Source organism: Colletotrichum jinshuiense, chromosome 5 (assembly GCF_051148585.1).
Source record: "Colletotrichum jinshuiense chromosome 5, complete sequence".
Classification (NCBI taxonomy): domain Eukaryota; kingdom Fungi; phylum Ascomycota; class Sordariomycetes; order Glomerellales; family Glomerellaceae; genus Colletotrichum; species Colletotrichum jinshuiense.
The window spans coordinates 5,005,771-5,027,915 of record NC_139312.1 but is presented as its reverse complement, the minus strand read 5'-3'; the positions used below and the strand labels follow the sequence as shown (position 1 = coordinate 5,027,915).

The following is a 22,145-nucleotide window of genomic DNA, read 5'->3' as shown; positions in this document are numbered from 1 at the left end:
ATCACGCGGCCCATGGCGTTTTTGAAGCTGAGGTATCGATGAGCCCTACACTACTCAAATTGTCAAGGGAGTTGAGAAACGGCCGAGGCCGAGGTGACTCATTTTAAACCAGACGCGTGCACTCTCACTTCAACCTCGTCGTCTGCCAGGTCATTTGGCAGCTGGTCTTTGTGTTGCACGAAGTGTAATGTGTCTAGTTGGCGATGCTCGGCAATGCTTCAACCTTTTTTGGGGGGCGAGCCCTTCTATAGCACTGCCTGTCCGCACAGCGAGTTTATGGTCTAGTACGTAGTGCCAAGGAGCAGCAATATCTTCGTTCAGCTGCTGCGCGACTGTAGTGCTTCGTTGGATATGTGCCTGCTCCACGAATGGATCCTTGTCTCGAGGATCGAAGCTTCAGGAAAGGTGTATAAGATTAGGTTCATGAACTGTAAGGGTTAGCAATCTCTTATATTCCTCAAAGTCAATGTTCACAAAATGCACTCGGTAGCTGAGCAACGGGCTTAAGGTTTAAGCTACTGGGAACATGGGTACGATTTACCTCTCTCAGCAGCTTATCATTTATGCTGACACCATGGGCGGCGGCGTGTAATAGATACCGTCTGAGGTCATCGTGAGAGTACAGCAAGAGATCTATTGCCAGCTTCCACAAAATATGGCCGCAAATTTTGTGTGCGTTCTTGAGACTACTGTCAGCTTCACCAAGCGCCGACTGAGCGACTTTGAAGCCGCGTGAAGACAGAACAGGCCGGTCCAAAGATTCTTCCAGAGCATATATGTCGCTCAATAGGTCATGATAGGCACGAGGGACTACGGACGAGAAGACGTGCAGCCTGTCGCCCTCTTTATACGGTAGGGCGACGGAAATCAGCAGTTTGTCGAAGCTATAGGGACCAGAGTCCACGACAGGGGACCCATGGCCGGCGCGATCTTCTGGGTAATAGGATCAAAGTTAGCAGGGTGAATAATGAAGGGCCGCTTTGCTTCATCTCCCTCTCTTAAAGAAGGGCAGTGTCGCTCTGATGATAACAACTATTTAGCCACGTGACTCCCCGGCTTGTGTATTAGATATCAAGTGCACTTGGGCGGCATTCAGCGGCGATTGGGATCCAATCCGGGGTCGATTTAGCGGGTGGCGCTCGGGCCAGGCGGTGATTATTTGCCTATGCAATTACAACGACCCACGCAACTCATTGTTCTGACGAAGTGTGTGGCGTCAATCCACCCCAGGTTTCTCAGAGCAATAATTTGAGTGTGGTATAGCTGCTCGGAACAACTCTCTGTGACCTAGCCGTGGCATGTCGCCCACTCTCCTTCCTGCCATTTGGAGAGGCCAAGCAGGTTATCACCCAGCAGGGGAACAACGACAAGTATCAGACGTTGTAACCGATTGTCACTCACCTCGCAAGTAACTGTAGTCGAAGGAGCAGCCAGACATCTAATGCCAAAAATGGTGCCCACACTCGAATATGGTCATCAACCTTTGCCCTTGCTCTCAGTTGAAACATCAAAAACTGCCTGTACGAGATGATTACCTCCGCCCCAGTCCTCATTTCGGAGGCAGCATTAATAATAGGACCTCTTGCGGCGTTCTCTAGACGTCTCAGTTGTCGATATGCCTGCAATTAGTATGTCTGCACAGTAATTTAGAATGCACCTACAGGAACAAGGTACAATAAGCTTGCTTAGCCATGACGTCGTCAGTAAACCAAGACAGAAGACAACGCCGAGACGGAGAACGCCCCCATCGATATAAAACCACCGCTGACAGCACTATCCGGCTTGTACATGTCGTTAGTGAAGCGGCTTAACAGCTCCCCGGCGGCAGTTTTTTCAAAAAAGGGTAGTTTAGTCCCGAGGAGTCCATGGACGAGAGAGGCGTGAATAGACCGCGCCGCTGGAATGAGGCACTTGGAGTAAGTTGTAAGGACAAAGGCGGCGCCAAGACAGGCGCTGAGTATGCCGCACAAAGCATAAAGCGTGAGATTATTGGAAGTATATCCCTCTTCGAAAGCCTGACTTGAAGCCTTGAGGAGGTAGATTCCCACAGCGTCCAGCATTTTTGAAACGCATGCTCAGACAATAACCAAGGGCCAGCCGGAACGGTGGGCTAGAAATAGAAAACGCAAATATGTTGACCAAGGAACGGCACCGTTATTTGAAAGGTTGAGGATTGAGTTTGGGGGCTTCTTGGGTAAGGGTGTGTTCTCCAATCGATCGGTTTCTGGGATGGCAGGGTCTCCCATTGCCCCCGAATCAATGCTGCCAATGTTGCTCTCAGCGCTCAATTGAAGTGGGCGAGAACGAATGACAGTCGAGACAGCAGCCGCGTCAGATGTAGATTCGATAAAACCTTCCCTGTGTTCAAACACGTCTTGAAGGGTTCCACTTGAAAGGTCGTAGATTGCGTCTGCAATAGCAAGAAGAGGCTTCGAGTTGGTGGCAACGATTCTTGTAGAACTTCGAAAGATGCCTTCGGGGCCCAGAACATTGACCACGAGACTGTTGCACACCTTTGCATCCACAGAAGCGAGGGGGTCATCGAGAACGATGACGTCGCTTTTGGCGTACACGGCTCTCGCGAGCGCCACACGGCTTTTCTGTCCACCTGACAGGGCTACACCAGCTTCGCTTAAATCTGTGTTATCTCCCTCTGGCAGCATTGAGAGGTCATCTCGCAATGCTACAGCATCTATGACACGCTCATAGAATGGCGGGTCGAATGGCATACCAAAAAGAATGTTCTCCCGGATCGTACCGTTGATGAGGAAGGGCTTCTGAGGCGCATATGCCACCCTCTCGGGTAAGGTCATAGTACCTGAAGACGGCTTCACGGCGCCTATTATTGTGCGATTCAATATAGATTTGCCGCAGCCAACCAATCCGGTAATCACAGTCAGTTTCCCAGGCACTGGAACTGGAGAGCAATGCCTTAAAAATGGCTGGTTGGGAGGACCGACGGCGGCGCCTGGCATGTCGATATCACACATGTTGAGAGCCAGGTGCCTAGACTGACCTGATGCATGGGAGCCTTCTACTGTTCGTGAAGAAGAAGACCAGAGCTGGGAATACAACTTGACTGGACAAAGAGCCGCCGAAAGACATGAAGGTTTGCAGTGATGTCGCGATCAGCGCGACTGGCTGTACGTAGACGATGAAAACCATGGCGGCATTGGACGTAGCGACGCGAAGTATCTTCTCGAGCTCATTCTCCAGGGTAGGGGTAACAGATACTAAGGCTGTAAGCTTAATCTCCTGCGGTCTTTTGCATGCATCACCTCGGCCATACATGACAAACTGCGCAGGACCCGAGCCAAAAGTGAAAGTAGAACCAGCTAGAGGTGAATATCAGTCAAATAGTGGTCTGGGTCTGTTGAACGTATGGCTCTAATGAAGGGATTGACGAATGGGCGGAAGACAGGGCTTTCCAGTAGATTGAAACTCACGGGAATGAACCGTCCGGTCAAGACACTCTTCCAACTCAAGATGTATACAAGTCCAACAAAGCTGGGGATAACTTGAAGTGGAAGCATCCAGACCGTATGTAGAACTTCTATAAACTCAAAGATTCGGGGGAGGTCCACATCAAGTAGAACCAAGGGGTCCGGTCCTGCATATGCCCCCGTCTCCAACAGCTGTCTTCAGACTTTGGTCGCAGATGGCAGCTGTGAGAGTAGAGCGAAGTTTGATACCGACCTTCCGCAATTGGTATCTCGAGTGTGCTTCAGTGACTCCGGAGAGAATGGTGCTGGCAAAGAGCGCACCCAGAGACAAAGAGTCGTGGCTCTTCAGCAAACACTGTAGTAAAAACGGTTGAGAAAGCGTCCCGATGAGGTTCAGAACACTCAGAACAGCGCTCGAGGATCTTTTGGGGAAAAAAGAAGATGAGTGTCAGGAAAAGAGTATCCTTCTTGATAGAAATGGGAACTAGGTCTCTCCAGTCAATTTCCAGTGGTTTTATTTGATCGTTGGAAACTGATAGCTCCTGGTCTCTTCTCCAGAGATTTGAAGCTGTGATGAGCCGTGATGCAGCCTTCTTGAGAAGAGTGTCGAGCCGGAAGAGAGTTACCGATGGCAGCAACGGTACCTTTGTCGGTGGGTGAAACCTTGCGGCATCAATATCAACCGAACAGGAGATTCCGAGAACGGCAAAAAAGCACCTAGGTAGGCGGCCTGAATAGTAGTAGCAGTGGCTGGTACGTAGACTGAGTGAGGTGGTAGAAATGAAAATATCCCCCAACCGATGGAAGAAACGAAGGCATGGTAAGTTTCCAAATTTGGGGTACAATTGAATGTTCTGCGGCCAATGGAGATGGTGGAGCTGATTGCAACTGCCCCGAGAAGGTGTCCACGCCGGGCAGCTGCGTTGAGGGATTTGAAATCATCATCAGAAAAGGTGAACACGACTGCGATTGCGATAACAATGAGACAGACGTAAAGAGACTGGTAGTTTAAGCTTATAACCTAGTTTTGGGATGAGTTCGAAGCAGAAATGGATTCTTACAGTTGCGATATGACCACTCCAGCTTCTATGAACAGGAGTCAACTCTCCTCGGTGGCACCATAAAACTCTCTTACAGAGCCTTTGTAACAGTGCAATAAAACCGGCAAGGGAATAGATTGATGTTGATTCCAGGATGAAATAGCTTATTTGAGGCAGTTCTTGATCATTCCAAATAAGAAACGAAAAGAATTGAGGGGGAGGGTATACTGGAGGAATAATTCAATATGCATTGCGACGAGTGTAGACTTCGGGAAATATGGCTGCAAGTGGGCTGGACCAACCAGGGTATGGAACGGGCAGCTGGCTGCCTGGGATTTGTCGGAGGAAGGGTATTTTCTTGCCTTGGAGCTTCCGTTTGTATGATCCTCTTCAGGCCGCTTAGCAAAGACGTTGAGATGCCTCATTGTGCCAGTTCTGGTTTCAGGCGGGGTATGTCTTCGAAGTATCAGTGCAGTTACGTGCAGGTCTGCCAATATTCAAGAATAGACGGATCATACGAAAGGATTCAGCTTTGGCTGCTATGCCGAGGGCACTTTCTGTGTCTGTCATTATATTGATGTCGGCTCCATTTTGGACCATCATCGCAGCGATGCGCAAGTTTTCGTCGCGGACGGCTTCAGTCAAAGGCATTCTCCCATCACAGATAATATTCAAGTCAAGAATGCCAGAAGGGATTGTCACTATTTCTTTTAGTCTATTGAATGTCTGCATCGTTTGTAGAATGGAGTTGACTTGAGCCGCGTTTCTAGAATTGGCGGTCCAAACTAGACCCGCCTCTGGGGAGTTAGAAACCCTAATATTACTACTTATCTTGAATCCAACTGTAATATTCGAGTATAGCTTGTTTTCACAAGAAAGAGGACTCAGCAGGCATAAGAGATTCGTAGGAAAAAATGTCTTGTATTCTCTACAAGTAAAACAGGGACAAGGAGCCCGCGTAAGTAGGAACCCTGTGAGCTGGTCACGTGCAGGTGCACGGGGCAGGCTGTCTACCAAGAGCTTATGGCTAATGAGAGCTTGACTGGACGAAGCTATCGTGACACTTGTTTTGGTCATTTCTTATGTCGGAGAGATCGCTTGGTGTAGCGAATTGCCTCTCCATGTGCGTAGATGGGGAGAATGACAAAGGCCAATTGCCTGCCATCAGTTTTCAAATCTCTTGGCTGACTTCAGGTACTGGTTTCTGAGAGACGGCTTCGGTTGTTGGGTTCCGGACATCCTTGTACCGGCGTAAGATAGGGTGATCTCTATAAATACACCTGCCGCAGAACCGGACACCGTTTTCTTCAAAAAGAGGGCTAGAGAGTACATCATGCGAACAGCGCCGCATGCTTACTCATGATGGAACGTTGTATGCCCAGGCGCCGGTTTAATACCAAAATCCATTAATAATGGTTGTTAAGCAAAATGGAATCCCAAATGACGCCACGTATGATCTTGAGAAGTAGTGGTGTCGAACCCATTGTGTTGGACTGAGGAGTGGGTGGGGCCACAAGCGGAACTTACCGGTATCTGGGATAAAAAAAGCATGAGTGGGACATATCGTGTGAAATGGATACTTGCATTGGCTGCTCCCTTTGTATAACAGGAAAGAGGTCCATTTACACTGTAACAATAGCCAAGGGCGCTGAGTGAGCTACTAAAACCTGTATGCGGAATTCCGTTCTTTTCCATGTCAATCAATATGGGATTTAGTTTTGAAGGAGAGACGCAGCGGATAACCGTAAATTATAAATGTTCCGACGCAACACCAACTGTGTAGATCGAAGCATTTTTTCAGAAGCATCCATTTGATTTAACACTGATAAAAAATATCGCCCTTCAGTATCATTCATCGCCACAATGAAATCTCACTTGGTCGCCTTGTCCCTTGCTGTCTCATTGGGTGCAGCTGCTCCGGTACGTTTTACGTTGTATAACATATACAGAACATCCTTTGAAAATCTTAGTAGGCCCTTAACTAATGCGTGTATGCTTGTAGCTTTCTGTAGCGCAAGCTGTAGCTGTCCGAGAAGAAGCCCCTAGGGGAGTTGCACCCGCTTCATGGAAGAGGGACGGCGCCGACACCGACGCGGTTGTGTCTCCACCATGGAAGAGAGATGGTGCTGAGACGGATGCTGTTGTCCCCCCCCCCTGGAAGAGGGACGGCGCCGACACCGACGCTGTTGTCTCTCCCCCCTGGAAGAGAGATGGTTCTGAGACGGATGCTGTTGTCTCTCCCCCCTGGAAGAGAGATGGTTCTGAGACGGATGCTGTTGTCTCTCCTCCCTGGAAGAGAGATGGTGCCGACACCGACGCTGTTGTGTCTCCTCCCTGGAAAAGGGACAGCGCTGACACCGACGCTGTTGTGTCTCCTCCCTGGAAGAGAGACGGCGCTGAGACGGATGCCGTTGTTCCCCCCCCCTGGAAGAGGGATGGCGCCGAGACTGATGCCGTTGTGTCTCCTCCCTGGAAGAGGAACTCTTCTAAATGAGTGCTTGGCTGTCTAACAAACTGACAGTTATGACGTTGAGAATTGGCGGCGAATACTTTGGACAACATGAATTTACCTTCAGATACATACATATATAGTGAGGCATCCTAGTTGATTTAAGTTTGTTGCAATTGCCTTGAACTCACTGATCTACGTTTTCATCTCTTATTGTGCATTGCTACCAAACTTAATCTAGTTGCCCTCACATAACCACTACCTACGTCAGTGGCTCAACTCTTCAGCTATCGCTCGACATGGTAGGCTTTGGGAGAGGATGCGACTGGGACATTCGGGTTATCGTATTTCTGTCCACGAACACCGAGAAGGCGCTGAAGCCGGGCGCACGGGTTCCTCGGCGGCTTGCGCGGTCTGTTTCTTAGCTGTGACGAAGCGCTGTATTGGCTTGTTAGTGAGACCATCTCTGGTAGATACCGTGCGACGGGCATTCATGACAGGGTTAATATGTGATGTAGGTGTATATGCGTATGTAGAGGGTTATCTGCTAGTGCAGGGGCTACTGTCTCTGGAAGTACAACTTTTTGTCGTTTATGTTGTGTTCCCGAGGGAAGTGGAGGTGCGGGTTGTAATGGGGCGGGTAAGAATAACATTCGATGGTCAAGTGTGTATGCTAGTATTGATCGAGCCATGCAAGTGAAAGGGGAAAGGCGGCAAACCATCAAGACGTAATAGCTATACCATTACCTCGGAAAGCAGAGTCGAAATCCCTAATGGCCAGTTCCGGTGGCGATGCTCCAGGACTGTCGCCCTTGTCGCCCTTTTCGCCCTTGGCATGGCAGTGCAGAGCGGTAGCGGTGACGACTTCGAGGACTTCTAAGCGAGAGCGCCGCTTGGCCTGCTGCTTATTGTTGTAATTCTAACCCTAACCCAAGGTCAGCTGTAGCAGCGTGAATTAGTGAGCTTAAACCCTATAGGGCTATAAGCAACTAACCTACCTACTACCCTTACCAACCTACTATACCTACTATACCAACCTACTACATCTACCTACTACTACCTACCACTAAGATTATAACACATATATATCTTGTTAGTTTTAAACCTCCACTTGATACTACACCCCTATAAAAGGTAGATTAAAACCGCCTAGCGAACAAGCTCTAGATAGTTAATCTAACCCTAATCTAACTCTAGTACAGTGTGTTCTAGCAGCACTAGCATAAAGTAGAAGACTGCTAGTGTTCGATTATATAACTATAATATAGGCAGGTAGTCAGCAGGCAGGCTGCCAGCCGCCAGCTGCAGCAGTAGAGCCTAAAGATTACATCTCTAGGCTGCTAACAGCTATATCTATGATTCCGCTCCTGCTGCTGCCAACCTTCTCCTTTCTCTTCTGTATACCGATCTATAGCTTCTAAATATACTATGTTAATATTCAGCAAGCTCCAGCCTATGCAGGCAGTCCTGTTGTATAGAACAGATACCCTATAATTCTAACATAAACAATCTAACTTAGATAATCTATAAAGTTTATTTAAACTCTTGCTTACTTCCCAGGTGTTGTCTTCCTATTTCTATACTATAAGAACGAGTTTAATATAACGTTTCAGCGTCTAAGGCCTATTGATGTTTATCTTAACTAGTAGTAATTTATAAAAATGGTATACTTGTTTCCTAAGTGTAGTTTTTCTATTTTTAAACAATCAAAATAAGGTCAGTATCATGTTTATAAGTCTCTCCTGTATTTACTACGCTATTAATAACGCTAACACTTATGCTTTATTTCGCCTTACGCTGGGCTATATACTCGACTGCTGCGTGCTTGCTGATATATGCAACCGACTGGTTCATAATCTTAAGAACGGGGATCTCGACCATAATGGTCTTGAGGAACCAGAAGCGCATCTCAACAGCCAGCACCGAGTCGAGCCCTACGGCTGACAGCGACGACTGCGCGTCAATGGTGTTAGCACCCTTGCGCAACGCGTTCTCAAGCTTCCGGACGAATGACGCCTGGATTAGCTCCGCCGCCTGCGCCGGATCGGTCGCCGGGACAGCGCGGAGGGCAGCCCCGAGGTCCGTTACCTTAACAGCGTCGCCAGCTGCGTTTCCGTTGCCGTTGCCGTCGGCCGCAACGTCGGACTCCGGGCCGTCGTCCTTGACAAGGGCTGCGAAGCGCGGGTTGTCCAGCCAGTTGGTCACCGTGGCGGCGTCAACGCCGCCCGTCTTCTTCTCCTTCTTGCTCTTCGTCTTGAGGGTGCAGATGACTTCGCAGTCCGCGCCGGAGCCCGGCTGGCCCGCCGCGATGGCCTCACCGAAGGCGAGGTGCAGGTCCTCCTCTTGCAGCACGGCGAATGTGTTTGTAAACTCCCTCGCACGCCCGGGGAGCCGGTGGACGTAGCCCACGCCAGCGACGGCCGACAGGTGCAGCACGGATGCCGGCAGGCCCCGCGCGCGCCGTCGCCGCGCCAGCGCCGCCATGAACATGTTGCCGGCGTGGTAGTTGGACTGCGAGATGTTCCCAATGATGCAGGCCGTTGAAGACATCATGACGAAGAAGTCGAGGGGCTCTCTGTCGCCGCCTCCACCGAACAACGCGTCAAGATACTCAGCGCCAAGCGCCTTGGGCGCGATCACCTTTTCCAGGTCCGGGACCGTCATGTCGGCAAAGAGCCTGTCCTCCAGTACCATGGCGCCGTGCGCGACGCCGGCGACGAGCGGCATGTGCGGGTGCGCGGCGAGTTCCCGGACGGCGGCCTCGAGGGACGCGCGCCTCGTCACGTCGCACCGGATTGCTGTGAAGTGGGCTCCCGCCATGTGCATGTCGTCGGCGAAGGACGAGTACAGCTCGGACCCGACCTGCTCCGGGAGGTGCCGGCTTGCTATCGCGACGTGCCGGGCCCCGTTGGCGACCATCCACCGACAGAGAGACAGCCCCAGGTCCGAGGAGAGGCCAACGAGGAGGTAGGTCCCGTCGGCTCGGAACAGCGTCTTGCAGTTGAGAGGCTGGACCCGAGTCGCGAATGTGCTGCTTCTCCAGTCGAGGAGAGGTGTGGGCGAGCCGTCCAGGCATGCAGTGCTGGCCGAAAGATCCAGGTTGGCTAGATCTGCGCATGAGCTGAAGAAAATGGATCTGGTCTGGCTCTCGGACACGGCGGGTAGGAAGGGATATCGGTATCGGAGCACCCACGGTCCGAGATCTTCCAGCATCGGTTCGTCGCCGCCGTTGTTTCCTCTGCTCTGGGAGCCCGGCGCATGCAGCCAGCCTCCCATGTCGACCACGGCGCCAATGGACTGCCATCGCGTCTTGGTTGAAGACGGAGCTCCGACACCCGCTAAAAGTACCCTGTCTGTGATGATTTGAGGCAGGTTCAACTTGGGCATCATATTGCTGACGTCTCGCCCGGGATTGAGCAGCAGTACTCTGCTGTCATCGGCGACCAACGAGGCCGCCCGCCGCAACACCATGTTGGATAAGATGGCTAGCAGAGTAACGTCGTCGGGGAACAGCGAAAGCAATGGCATGTCTTCGCGTTGCAGCTCAAAAACGTTGTCTCGGGGCACTTCGGCAGTCGTGGCTGGGTTGCCTGGGCAAAGAGCTGCCACCCTGCTGCGCGTGGTTGGCGATGTCGACGCGGGGTGCTCCAGGGTCCCGAGGACGACATGGATGCGCTGCTGGCCCGGCGCGCACGGAAGACAATGAACGGTGGAAAAGGTCGTCTCGATCTGTCGCGTTGACGCCGCGCGATCGGCAGGCAGCCGGGGAGGCAGGGGTCGGCGTACAAGAGGAACGTGAGGAGGAGAACGGCCGCCATCACCCGTGTCCATGCACGGCTTCCATGGTTCGTCATGGGCCGCGCTGAGCTCAACCAGATAGTGAGACCGACATGTCTCCTGCTCTATGAGACGCTCGCTCGAGTTCAAGCGGTCGTTCTTCGCCTTGTCCATCACCACGCGGGGGACCTGAACGCAGCCGTCCCGCACCAGCAGCTCGGGCTCCATCGACCACATGGTGTTGTCGTCGTGAGATGGTTCGTTCTGGAGCAGAGGCACAAGAACCATGCGCAAAATGTTCTCCGAAACGATACCCGTCGTACGGTCAAGGTTGTCCGCCAGAACGTCAGAGTCGTCGATATCGATGCTTTGGAACCGGACGTGCGGCATCTCCACGAAAAGCGCCCTCAGGACGCCGACGAGCATGTTGGAGTGGGGGTTCTCGTCTCTGCAACACCGTGTCACGACCATGAAGTACTTGCTACTCCTCAGCAGCTGTTTGAAGCCAGCCAACGCACCGTCAGTCAGACGAGCGAACAATGGCACGTCGAGCTCGGTCATCAGGACGACAGCGAGGTTCTTCCCTGGCGCAAAAAAGGACGCCGACGCAGGATCCGGCCCGGCGCCGACGTGGTCCAGACTGGGCACATGAGTGACGCTCAAGCCATGGCGACCAAGCTGATTCACAACATGCCCGGCAAGGCCCGAGGCGCCAACGACGACAAAGGCCTGGCGACCGAACCGGCTGCTATCTCGTTCGATAGCTAGCGTGGGCTGCCTCCAAGCCAGCACTGTCCCGGGCTCGTCAACCGCCTGTGACAGCATGACGGAGAACATTTCACGGCGCTGGGGGAAGGCGACGGCCTGTTCCAGCCCCGAGAAGCCGCTCTTCAGCAGCTCCGAGTCCCACCTGGCACGGGAGGCTCCCGGGCCGTCCACCCGGCCGTCGGCGGCGCCGGCCCACCACTGGTCGAGCCCGCCGAAGACGAACGAGTATGACAGCCAGATAGGGCTGCCCGTGATATCGAAGAGCACGAGAAAGCCGCCGGGTTTTAGAAGACCCCGCAGGTTTGCGAGCGTGGCCCCGAGGCTCTTGGTGGCGTGGACGCAGTTGGCCGCCATAACCAGGTCGTACGCGCCCTTGGCGAACCCCTGAGAGGCGGGTTCCCGCTCAATGTCGAGGACGCGGAACTTGATCTTGCCGCCGTGGCTGTCGTCGTACTTGGACAGCTTCTCCTCGGACCGCTCGAAGAAGCCAGCCGATATGTCCGTGAACGTGTACGTCTTGAACCGGCCCCCAAGCGCCTCGAGGACGTACTTGGTGGTGCCACCGGTGCCGCCCCCGACCTCGAGGAAGTCCATGCGCGGGTACCGGTGGGCGACCAGCCCGACCAGCTGGGCCACGGCGCGGTTCGCGTCGGCCATCGCGATGCCGCGGTCGTACAGTGTCGAAAGCGCGCCGTCCTGCTCCAGCAGCACCTCGAGCATGTCCCGTCGCCCCTCGCACACAGCCTGGAGGTTCTCGCCCACGGCCTGCACAAGCCGCGCGTTGACGACGTCCTGGGCCTCCAACTCAGCCAGCAGCGCCCCGACGTTGTCGTCGTGGTTCTTGTCGCGGGAGTGCTTCTGCTTCTGCTGCTTCTGCTGCTTCTGCTGCTGGTCGTGGGCGAGGAGGCGCCGCCGGAATACGGACGCCATGTAGCGGTGGTGCCACTCGGGGAAGCTCTCCTGCTGCGAGGCCGACACACCCTCCAAGAAGCGGCGAATGTAGCACAGGGTGAGGCGCTCCAGCTTTTCAATGTTAGCGTAGTACTGGGCCGATTCGTTCTGCGCCGGCGAGAATTTGAAGTTGGGCGACAGGATATCTGGCTCCGTGACGGTGTGGTAGAACAGGGAGAGGTCGTGGCGGGGAGTCGACAGCTTGCCCAGGACACCGCGAAAGGCGATGCCGTCTGCGCGGAACGCGGCCGTCTGGTCATCCTGGCCGACGTAGTCCGGCTCGACGTCAGAATCCAGGAGCACTCGCGTCGATACCGAGGCCACCGGGCTGGCTCGTGGGCCACGATATGTTGCGACCGACACGGTGCCGACACTTCGGCACGCCTTCTCGCTGCTGCTGGAATTGCTGCGCACTGCGTTGCAACGCCTGGCGAAGACGCGGAGACGCCGAGGATTGACAGCCAAGCGGCCCATCCTCACGGGCAGAAGCGGAGAACCGAAGCGCGTGCTCCCAGGCGCGTAAAGGGCTGCGATGATGGCCTGTAGCGACGTGTCCAGAACAGCCGGGTGTAGCAGAGTGAACCCACCGACTTGGTCTACGGGGTTGTCCCAGACGCACGAGGCCGATGCTGTGTGTGATGCCTCTTCCCGGTTCCCTCGCGTGATGGCTCGGAAAGGCCCTTCGTATTGGATGCCGATGCGTTTGAGATGGGAATAAAACTCGGTCACGTCCAGCGCCAAGCCCCTCGCTCGTTGCGGGTGCCTTTCTGGGTACGGACATACGTACGGAGAGGACAACAAGCTCGAATAGACGTCGTCGACATCGTCGTGCCCGTCAGAAACGAACGACAAAACCACTCTAGCGGAGCAGTATCTGTTCAGCTCTGGGATCCTGCCGTCGTCTGTCAGAGCACACCCCTCGAACGTGAAGTCAGCCGCGAGCGTGCGGTACTCAGGAGTGTGCTCGTTTGCTCCCGCTCGAAAGGGAGTACCAATTCTCTCTACTAGGGTGACCAGTGTCTCGAACTTGCCGCAGCTCTCGAGGCTCAAGGCCTCGTGCACCACCAGATCCTCAACCCTCATCTCAACGATCTCGTCCAGCAGGGCCGGCCCAGCCTTCTTATTGCGTGTCCCCGCCATCGCCAACATGGCCTCGAGCGCCACGGCGACATAGCCGGCCATGGGAAAGACGGCCGCGCCCTGGAACGCATGTCCCTGCAGCCAGGGGAGCTCTTCCAAGCAGAGGAGGTTCCGCCAGCGCATGACCGTGTCCGAGTCGTCGGGACACCGGCGGCCGAGGAGCTCGTTCGGAGGCGGGCCGCCGCGGAGACGAAGGTTTGCCGCCATCCGAGACTCGTGCCAGTGCCGCTGCTGGTCCCACTGATAAGACGGAAGGCCCTTGACGACGGAACGGGTGCAGCTGCGGCCCGACTCGTCGTGGTTCCCGCTCTCAAACGTGCGCTGGTACAGGTTCAGGTCGACCATATCTAGCGAGCGGACGGCGTGCTCCCAAATGTGGCCGAAACTGGACGAGAACGTCTCGATGGCGTCTTTTCCCCGGTTCAGGACGCTCGTATAGGGCGGCGACGAACCCAGGGCCGCCGTGATGGTCTGGATCGTGGGGCCTTGGAGGGCGGCGTGTGGCCCAATTTCCATGATCAAGTCGAAGGGCCCGTGGACGAGCGAAGCCTCAACGGCCTGGGAAAATAGCACGGTATCGGTCGCCGACTTGAGCCAATAGTCGCACTTGATCTCGTCATGATTAACTGACATGATTTCGTTGTTGCCATAGAGAGTCGAGATCCAGGCCGGGGAGTCATTGTTGTCCAAATCAGTTGATCCACTTGCTGCTCTCGGTTGACAGCAGACGGCGATGCTGCATCCCTCGAGGTATTTCCTGAGGAACGGCAGCACTTCCGTGGTATGATCGGAGTGGTAGGCCCGGTCAACCCGAAGCACGCGTGCAAACGTCCCTTCGCCGTCGAGGGCCTCCTTGGCCTCGGCGATGGCGTCCGCGTCGCCAGAGATCGTCACGCTGGCCGGAGCATTGCTAGCGGCCACGCCAATCCTTCCTGAAAACTGCGGCTGGGAGCAGAACGCTTGAGCCCGGTCGTACGAGAGGCCGACGGCCAGCATGGCGCCTTTACGGGTAGAGTGCCGTCCGCTGAAGCCCTTGTAGTAGGCAATCTTGACGCAGTCATCCAACCCCAGGATCCCCGCCGCGTACAGCGCAGCCGTCTCACCTGATGAGTGGCCCACGACGGCGGCGAATCGGACCCCGGAGGCTTTCAGGAGGTCTACCAGAGCCAACTGTAGAGCAGTCACTACCGGTGAGGCTATCTCTGCTCTTCCTAGCTGCGAGTCGGGCGTGTCTGGAGGCTTGAGTATTTCGTCCTTGACTAGACGAGACAAGCCACACACGGGTTAGCTTGGATTCTCCCTCTCAAAACACGATGCCGAGACGAGGCTCAGCGCTGGTGTAATGCTTACTGGACCACGAGGGACGATGAGCCTCGGGCAAGCCTTTCAAGACTTCGTCACATGCGGCGATGGTGGCCTGGAATCGCGCATTCCACTGCAGCAACTCGCGCCCCATGCCCGGCCACTGGGCTCCCTGCCCCGTGAAGATGGCAAGTATGGTCATCCGCTCATCGAGCACACATGCACTGTCGGTCAGATCCTGGTCCAAATCCCTAGAACCGGTTGACGGTCGCATTTGTGTCTCGGTTCCGAAACTTGAGAGTGACTGTGTCTTCTTGAGCTTGTCGACGATAGCTTGCAACTTATCCACCAACTCCGCGGGAGAAGCGGCACCGGGGGACGAGATCCGATAAGGCAGCATGGAGCGGCGGTGCGCAAGGGTCCATGCAACATTATCCAGGTCTTGTTGCGGGTTTTGGGTTATATACTGAGCAAGATGGCGAACGCCTGCCACAAGGGAAAAGCGGGAGGCAGCCGACAGGACAAAGGGTCCCACAACAGGCATTTCAGGATGGCTGTCGTTGTCGTAGTTGTCTCGACGGCTCCGATGAGCGACGTCGCCGGCGGAAACGTGGCTTTCCAGCACAACGTGGGCGTTGGTGCCGCCAAAGCCGTAGCTGCCGACGCTCGCCCGCCTAGGCCTCTCGCCATGTGTGTCCGGCCATGGGCGCAGCTGCGTCGCCAGCTTGAGTCTCCTGGCAAACGGCGCTACCTCCGGATTCATCTCTTTGAAGAGCAGATTGGGCGGGATGAAGCCGTGCTGCACTGCGATGGACGCCTTCAGGAGACCGGCCAGTCCCGCGCATGTCTCGAGATGGCCGATCAAAGTCTTGATGGAACCGACGTACATGGACGGGGTGTCGTGGTGTTCGGGGTCATCCTTGTGGCCAACACAGTAGTTTAGAGGCCCAAAGAAGGCCCGCCATATGCCTTCAGCCTCGAGAGGGTCGCCCGTTCTCGTGCCTGTGCCGTGGGCCTCATAGTACTGAGGCCGGTCGAGCGGCGACTCGGGATCGAGCCCGGCCCTGCGGTACGTGCTCCGGATCAGTTCCGCCTGCGCAACCGCGCTGGGCATGGTGATGTTGTTGGTGTGGCCGTCCGAGTTGGTCCCCGTCGCCGTGATGACAGACTCAACGTGGTCACCGTCGGCCAACGCCTTTGCCAGGGGCTTGAGGACGACGGCGGCCACGCCCTCGCCCCGAGCATAGCCGTCGGCCGCAGCGTCCCACATCCGGCAGCGCGACGTCGGTGATAGAAAGCCCAGCATCCCGCCCTCGACGAAAAAGTGCGGTGTTAGTATTAGGTTGGCGCCGGCGACGATGGCCATCTCGCTCGTCCCGTCCTGCAGACTCCGGAAAGCGGCGTCTACGCCGACCAGACTGCTCGAGCATGCCGTGTCGATAGTCATTGAGGGTCCTTTGAGGTTGAAGAAATACGACAAGCGATTCGACAGCATCGAACGTGACGTGCCGATCTGAGCAACACAAGAACAGGTAAGTCTTTCTAGCGCATTCAACGCATCGAGGTTTTCTTTCCTACTTACCCCTGTGTACTTGGGCATGGTCTCGACATCAAGCATCTGCATGTCGTAGTAGTCGGAACTCATGCAGCCGACGTAGACTCCCGTCCTCGAACCAGACACGGCCGAGAGAGGGTAGCCAGCCGACTCCAAGGCCTCGTATGTCGTTTCCAGGATCATCCGGTGCTGTGGATCCGTTGCCTCTGCCTCGCTGGCGTGCATGCGAAAGAAGGCGCTGTCAAACTGCGCAGGGTCGCGTTGCAACAGCATGTAGGCCCTCGTGACGTTGGTGCTGCCGTGGTGGTTGGGGTCCTCGTGCTGGAACCGCGCCAGATTTGCCCTGCTGCTCGGCATCGGGCTACCCAGGACGTCTCTGGGGTTCTTGAGAAACTCAGCCAGCTCCTGCGGGCTATCAATGGATCCCGGGAAGTGGCACGCCGTGCCGATGATGGCGACGGGCTCTGGGGTGGAGAACTTGGCGCTACTGTCCCCCACGGAGGTTGGGTAGAACATCGGTCCACTCCCGCTTCCACTCCCTATTCCACTTCTGCTCCCCATATCATCGTGATCGTCGCTCACATAGACATACACGTCGGACATGATTGGTTGCTTGCCCGCTGGCCTACTATACTCAAAGATTTGGTACGCTGATAATGAAGTATTGATATGAGATGAAGGCTTCACATGAGCATTATCACGGGGTTCACACAAAGAAACTCTTTAATTACAACGCAGCATCTATAAATTCACGCGAGGGATCCGGATGAGAAGTACATGTATTTACCTTTCCCTCTGTATCTTCCAACTCTCATCTCTACTCTACCTAAGGTACATATAACTAGATAGCAAAATTATCCGATGGGAATGAGAATAATCAAATGCGCTATGAAGATACGAGTATCAATCCCCTAGATGTGAATATCATTTTAAAAGAGACTGGCAGGAAAAATCAAAATTGGATTGGTAATCTTGAGACTCCAAGAAAACTATATCGAAAGGCACTCCGAAACGATGTTTACATGACATAACTCTGCATAATCCACCGGGTGCTAACTAACTCCGTTAGATTTACTACCTAGGAGTGCCTAGAAATATTTCCCTAACTAGGTACTTATACATCAGCATTTTTTGACTAAAAATATGTATTTTAGACCTTGGAAGAAATGGAGCCAGTTAGCACCCAATGGGATATCTAAAGCCTTATCCATAATTAGGTTTTAGAAAAAAAAACCTTTCTTAAGGCATACATACTACTTCTGATTCTTGCTAGGGATATTTAATTTTTGTCACAATAGCCTCATTCTGCCGAGCCTTTTCTTTGGCTGCAGCACTTGGCGGCGCATATGTCCCGTACGCCTGCACGTGATCAGCTCACAGCATTCCTACTTATACAAGGTATTTGTAGTTCTTTCACTTGCAGAGAATACAAGACACTTTTCCCTACAAATCGCTTATGCCCGCTGTGAGCTCTCTTGTCACAATTTTTAAGACCTAAGCTTCTTTCCTTCTAATGATTGCGTGTCTTGTAGATAAATCATTGTGTTTATAGGATAAGGAAGGTTCTATTAGCTGTAATTAGACGCCTGCATGTAGATAGGTTATAACTGCATTGTTTCACAGTACTTCTATATAAACTTTGTATTTTCTAACTTTGAACTATAACTCTGCGCTCAAGAATAGACTTTAAGATGACTACTAACCTGTTTAGGTAGAAAGCGTGTAATAACTAAACTTTATCTTTAAAGACGTTCCTAAGTTCTTGCACATAGGCAGGTATAGTTACCTTTTCTATAGCAATCGTGAATATACTTTGCATTTTTAACCTCGAAATGCAAACCAAAGTTGTAAGACGGACTTTTGGATAACTACTAGTTTATTCAGCTAGAGGTATTGCAATAGACTTTTGTCTTAAAGACAACAAGCCTCCACATCACATCGGTTGCAAGTGGCCGTCACGGCGAGATCCCACCGGGTGCCGACTAGCTCCACTTTTGCCGACGCATCAGAATACCTGGTTTTACTCCAAAAATGCCAACATACAAGGGTTTGATTGGGCAAATGTTTCTAGGTATTTTCAAGCAACGAATCTGGTTAGCTCTACCCTGCCCTTTGCGAAAATACGGGTAGTTCGCAGCCGATGGGATACACCCGACACCATTTCTTCCTCGCAAACAGGGCACTAATTCTTTTCAATTAGAGAAGAGCTTAGCTTGTTTGCCTCTAATCACGTGTTTTCTGCGCTGCTAGCATTGACGCCCATTCCTAGGCGACTATCACCATAATCGTGGATTCACCTTTGTAACAACTTAGTCTGCGTGTAAGCAGAAAGGGTCTAATATGACTGATGCAAAACATTTCATTTGAAAAAAGTAGACAACGCCCGGTCAGCCTCTTGAGTGACTGTGGTTTATTTCCACCTCAAGCATCAACTTTTAAAAAAAACAGGCTGTTCCAAATTTTACTCTCCATACTCCCTAGGCCTCAGGTCATCGGCTTTACAAAATGAGATTTCCATATGCACCTCTTGAGCATTCCTTACCGATTGCACAGAGCATGGTCATCAGCTCGGGTACTTTTACAACAATGCCCGTACATATTCACCGTGATGAGCACCACGCCATCACAGGCTCTGAGGCTCTTGAAAAGGATTGGCTAAAGGCCTTTGGGAAACGGCCATCTTCTCTGGGATGTCGTAGTTCTTTTGGTCACCTCGCTGCCCTAAGTCTCCCAGAGGCAATCCCGGAAAGGCTGACGATGTGCGCCTACATTATGGATTACATGCTGTATCATGACGGTAATATCCCCACTGACATGGTGGTTTGTACTACCCTTTACTGAAATTCACTAACTGCCTGCGCAGATGAGGCTGACCTCAACCTTGCTAAAGTATGTGGAGCGCCATTCAGCTCAAGGTTTCGTCGTCCGCATCTCTTTGTTCCACTTGCTCCCTGCCACTGACCACCATAAATGTCCCTCAATCAAGCTAGAAAACAACTGACCAGATACGGGTTTTTATAGGCCCAGAATGAGCACAGCGAACTCGGCAGTGATCTTTGCTTGAGGTCTTCGAAGCCGCAGGGCCTGAGCCAAGGAGGTGGCAAGGCACTAATCCGGGGCACCATTGTTACCAAACTTCTAGAACTTGACCCAGGAGGAGCATCGCAACTATTGGAGGAATGGAAGAATTACACAGCCGTGTGTGCCCAAACAGTTCACCTGAAGTTCGATACTTTCAGCCAGTACGCGGATCACAGATATAAAGAAGCCGCCATTCCGTTAGTCACCATTTCACTTGCTTGCTATCAAAGGCCATGAAGACGATTGCTCTAACATTTGATTTGATGTAGTCTCTATTTCCAGATCATGTCCTTTGCAACCGGTCTTTTCCTGACTGATGACGAGGCTGCGCAAGTAGCTCCCGTGCTTAGGCCGCTAGGGATGGCAATGGCCCTTGTGAACGACTATTACAGCTTTGACAAGGAGTTTGCATCCTGGGAGAAACAAGAAAACTCCTCAGGCGATGAACTGTACAACGGTGTAGCCTATCTGATGAGAGAGTCTCACCTCTCTATTGAAGCAGCAAGAGGAGCGCTGAAAGACATGATCGTTGACCTTGAGGGGGAGTTTTGCAGGCTGCGAGATGACTGGCTCAGGAGTAGCGAATGCATTTCGGACCGCCTGAAGAGATATGTTTGCTACGCGCAACTAACGGCCGGGGGCAGTGCCTACTGGCACGCCAATGCCCCAAGGTACCAAGCTTGCCCCAAGACGCGGGCTCGAGACCATGATGGTCTTCTGTCCCCTGCCACTGATGCCACTACCACCGATGATAGTGGCTCGACGAACTATTCGTGCCAAAGTCATTGGACTGCTGACCAGGTTAGCAGACTTGGCAGTATCTCAAGCTATGGAACAACACCGCCGACGGCTATGAGTCCCGTCATGGAGCCTTATAACTATATCAAGTCTCTACCTCAGAAAGGATTTCGTACCAAGCTTGCCTTGGCTTTGAACGTTTGGCTCCAGGTCCCTCAGCAGCAGATGGAAGTCATAAACAATATCATTTCGACTCTGCACTCTGCTTCCCTCATGTACGTTGTCTCCAATTCTCCCATCTTCCTTGGCTTGCCCCAACAACAAAAGGGTTCAATGAGAAAAATGTTTACCTTAACTAACTGGCGTACCATTTTTCATGCATGTTTAGGCTCGACGACATTCAAGATCGCTCTCCACTCAGAAGGGGACAGCCTTCGGCGCACTTGGTGTTCGGGGAATCACAAACCATCAACACAGCCTCGTACCTGATCGTTGAAGCAATGAGACAGACATGTCAAGGCTTGAACAATAATGCCGTTCACTTGCTCATTGGTATGGTAGAGGCTATGAGTCTATCAACTACTTCTATGCTGATGCTTCATTAGAACATCTAGCGACGTTGCATGAAGGGCAAGGATTGGATATCGAGTGGCGGGAGAGTCACGTCGTTCCGTCCGAGGCGGATTATTTCGAAATGGTTGATATGAGTAAGCAGCTACGGGTGACCCCTGCGGTCCTATTTACTAACCTACATACGATTTTCATAGAGACTGGTGCCATGTTCCAGTTATTGTGGCGTCTCATGCAAGGCAAGGCAGCTTCTACAAGGTAAGTCACCTTTTAGTATCTGTATCAGCATAGCGATAACCGGGTTGGTATATCAGAAACCTAGATCTCACTCATTTGATGAAGGCAATGGGCCGTTATTTCCAGGTGAGAGATGACTACATGAACCTGGTTTCTCCCCAATATACCCAGACAAAGGGTTTTTGTGAAGATCTCGATGAATGCAAGATGTCGCTGGTGATGATCTATACTCTGGAAGTGTCCAAGATAGTTCAAAGGATCATACAGATTAGATCAAGGGGTTGTCAAGATCGCATGATGGATGAGATGAAGTCTCTCGTATTGGAGGAGATGAAAAAGCACAAAGCGATGGAAAGGACAGAGGCCGTGCTATCCTTGCTGCAGACGGACATACTTGAAATTATTAGATCGATTGAGATCGAAACTGGTGTTAAGAATGAGATCCTCAGAACGATTGTCGAGGCACTGAAGGCCTGATAGAAGTTAATTTGGTCTGGAGGGTCCTATATTATCACTTCGGCTGTAAATTACAATTGAAAGGCTCTTTGTAGTTTAAAGAAGAGTACTTTGATTAATATGGATTTATCACTTGTGTGATTTAGGTGGTATTAGGGCTTATATGTAGGCCTCCGATTGTATTAGACTGCTAATCCAAGCTTGACAGGAAAAAGCAGAATTGATAAACCCAAACGCAGATGGGGAAACATTCGCACTGAGTCACCACACCGTGTTCGAAAATCAAAACCCCAAGCTGATAGGTAAATAGATGTATACCGTTCTAATTATCAAGATTGTATCTCTTCTCGTCCAGGACCCATTTTCCACCTCCAGAGAAGTCAGCAACACCAGTCTTCATATCGCAGGGAAAGCTAAGATGCTCGTGTACAATCTTCCAACCGCTATCTGTCTTGCGAATAAACTGCGTCAGGCGGTATGAATACTCAAACTTATGCCCGTCTGTTGTTTCGCCCTTGAAGTTCTGCATCTGCGTGGTGTGGACGAAATCCGGTGCTGCGGCCGTTACCTCTAGATCGCGGAACAAAACCTGTGCGTTGGCCATGTAAGGCCCGATTTTGTGGAAGTGCTCTTTGAAT

General features: G+C 52.6%; 3 protein-coding genes across 3 annotated transcripts; 1 reads left to right on the top strand and 2 right to left on the bottom strand.

Annotated features, from left to right (window-relative positions):
- Positions 1-8,714: 8,714 nt before the first annotated feature.
- Positions 8,715-16,941, bottom strand: EsH8_V_001191 (type I polyketide synthase; the record flags this gene model as incomplete). Its single annotated transcript, XM_083273707.1, has 3 exons — positions 8,715-14,827; positions 14,919-16,383; positions 16,453-16,941. 3 exons carry the CDS (start codon positions 16,939-16,941, stop codon positions 8,715-8,717), a joined length of 8,067 nt encoding a protein of 2,688 aa, XP_083126422.1.
- Positions 16,942-19,197: 2,256 nt separating this feature from the next.
- Positions 19,198-21,528, top strand: EsH8_V_001190 (uncharacterized protein; the record flags this gene model as incomplete). The annotated part of the gene is made up of 5 exons (XM_083273706.1): positions 19,198-19,245; positions 19,447-19,703; positions 19,776-20,519; positions 21,012-21,072; positions 21,157-21,528. 5 exons carry the CDS (start codon positions 19,198-19,200, stop codon positions 21,526-21,528), a joined length of 1,482 nt encoding a protein of 493 aa, XP_083126421.1.
- A 301-nt stretch (positions 21,529-21,829) lies between these two features.
- On the bottom strand, positions 21,830-22,111 carry EsH8_V_001189 (uncharacterized protein; the record flags this gene model as incomplete). The annotated part of the gene is made up of 1 exon (XM_083273705.1): positions 21,830-22,111. The coding sequence occupies one exon, from the start codon at positions 22,109-22,111 to the stop codon at positions 21,830-21,832; it is 282 nt and encodes a 93-aa protein (XP_083126420.1).
- Positions 22,112-22,145: the final 34 nt, after the last annotated feature.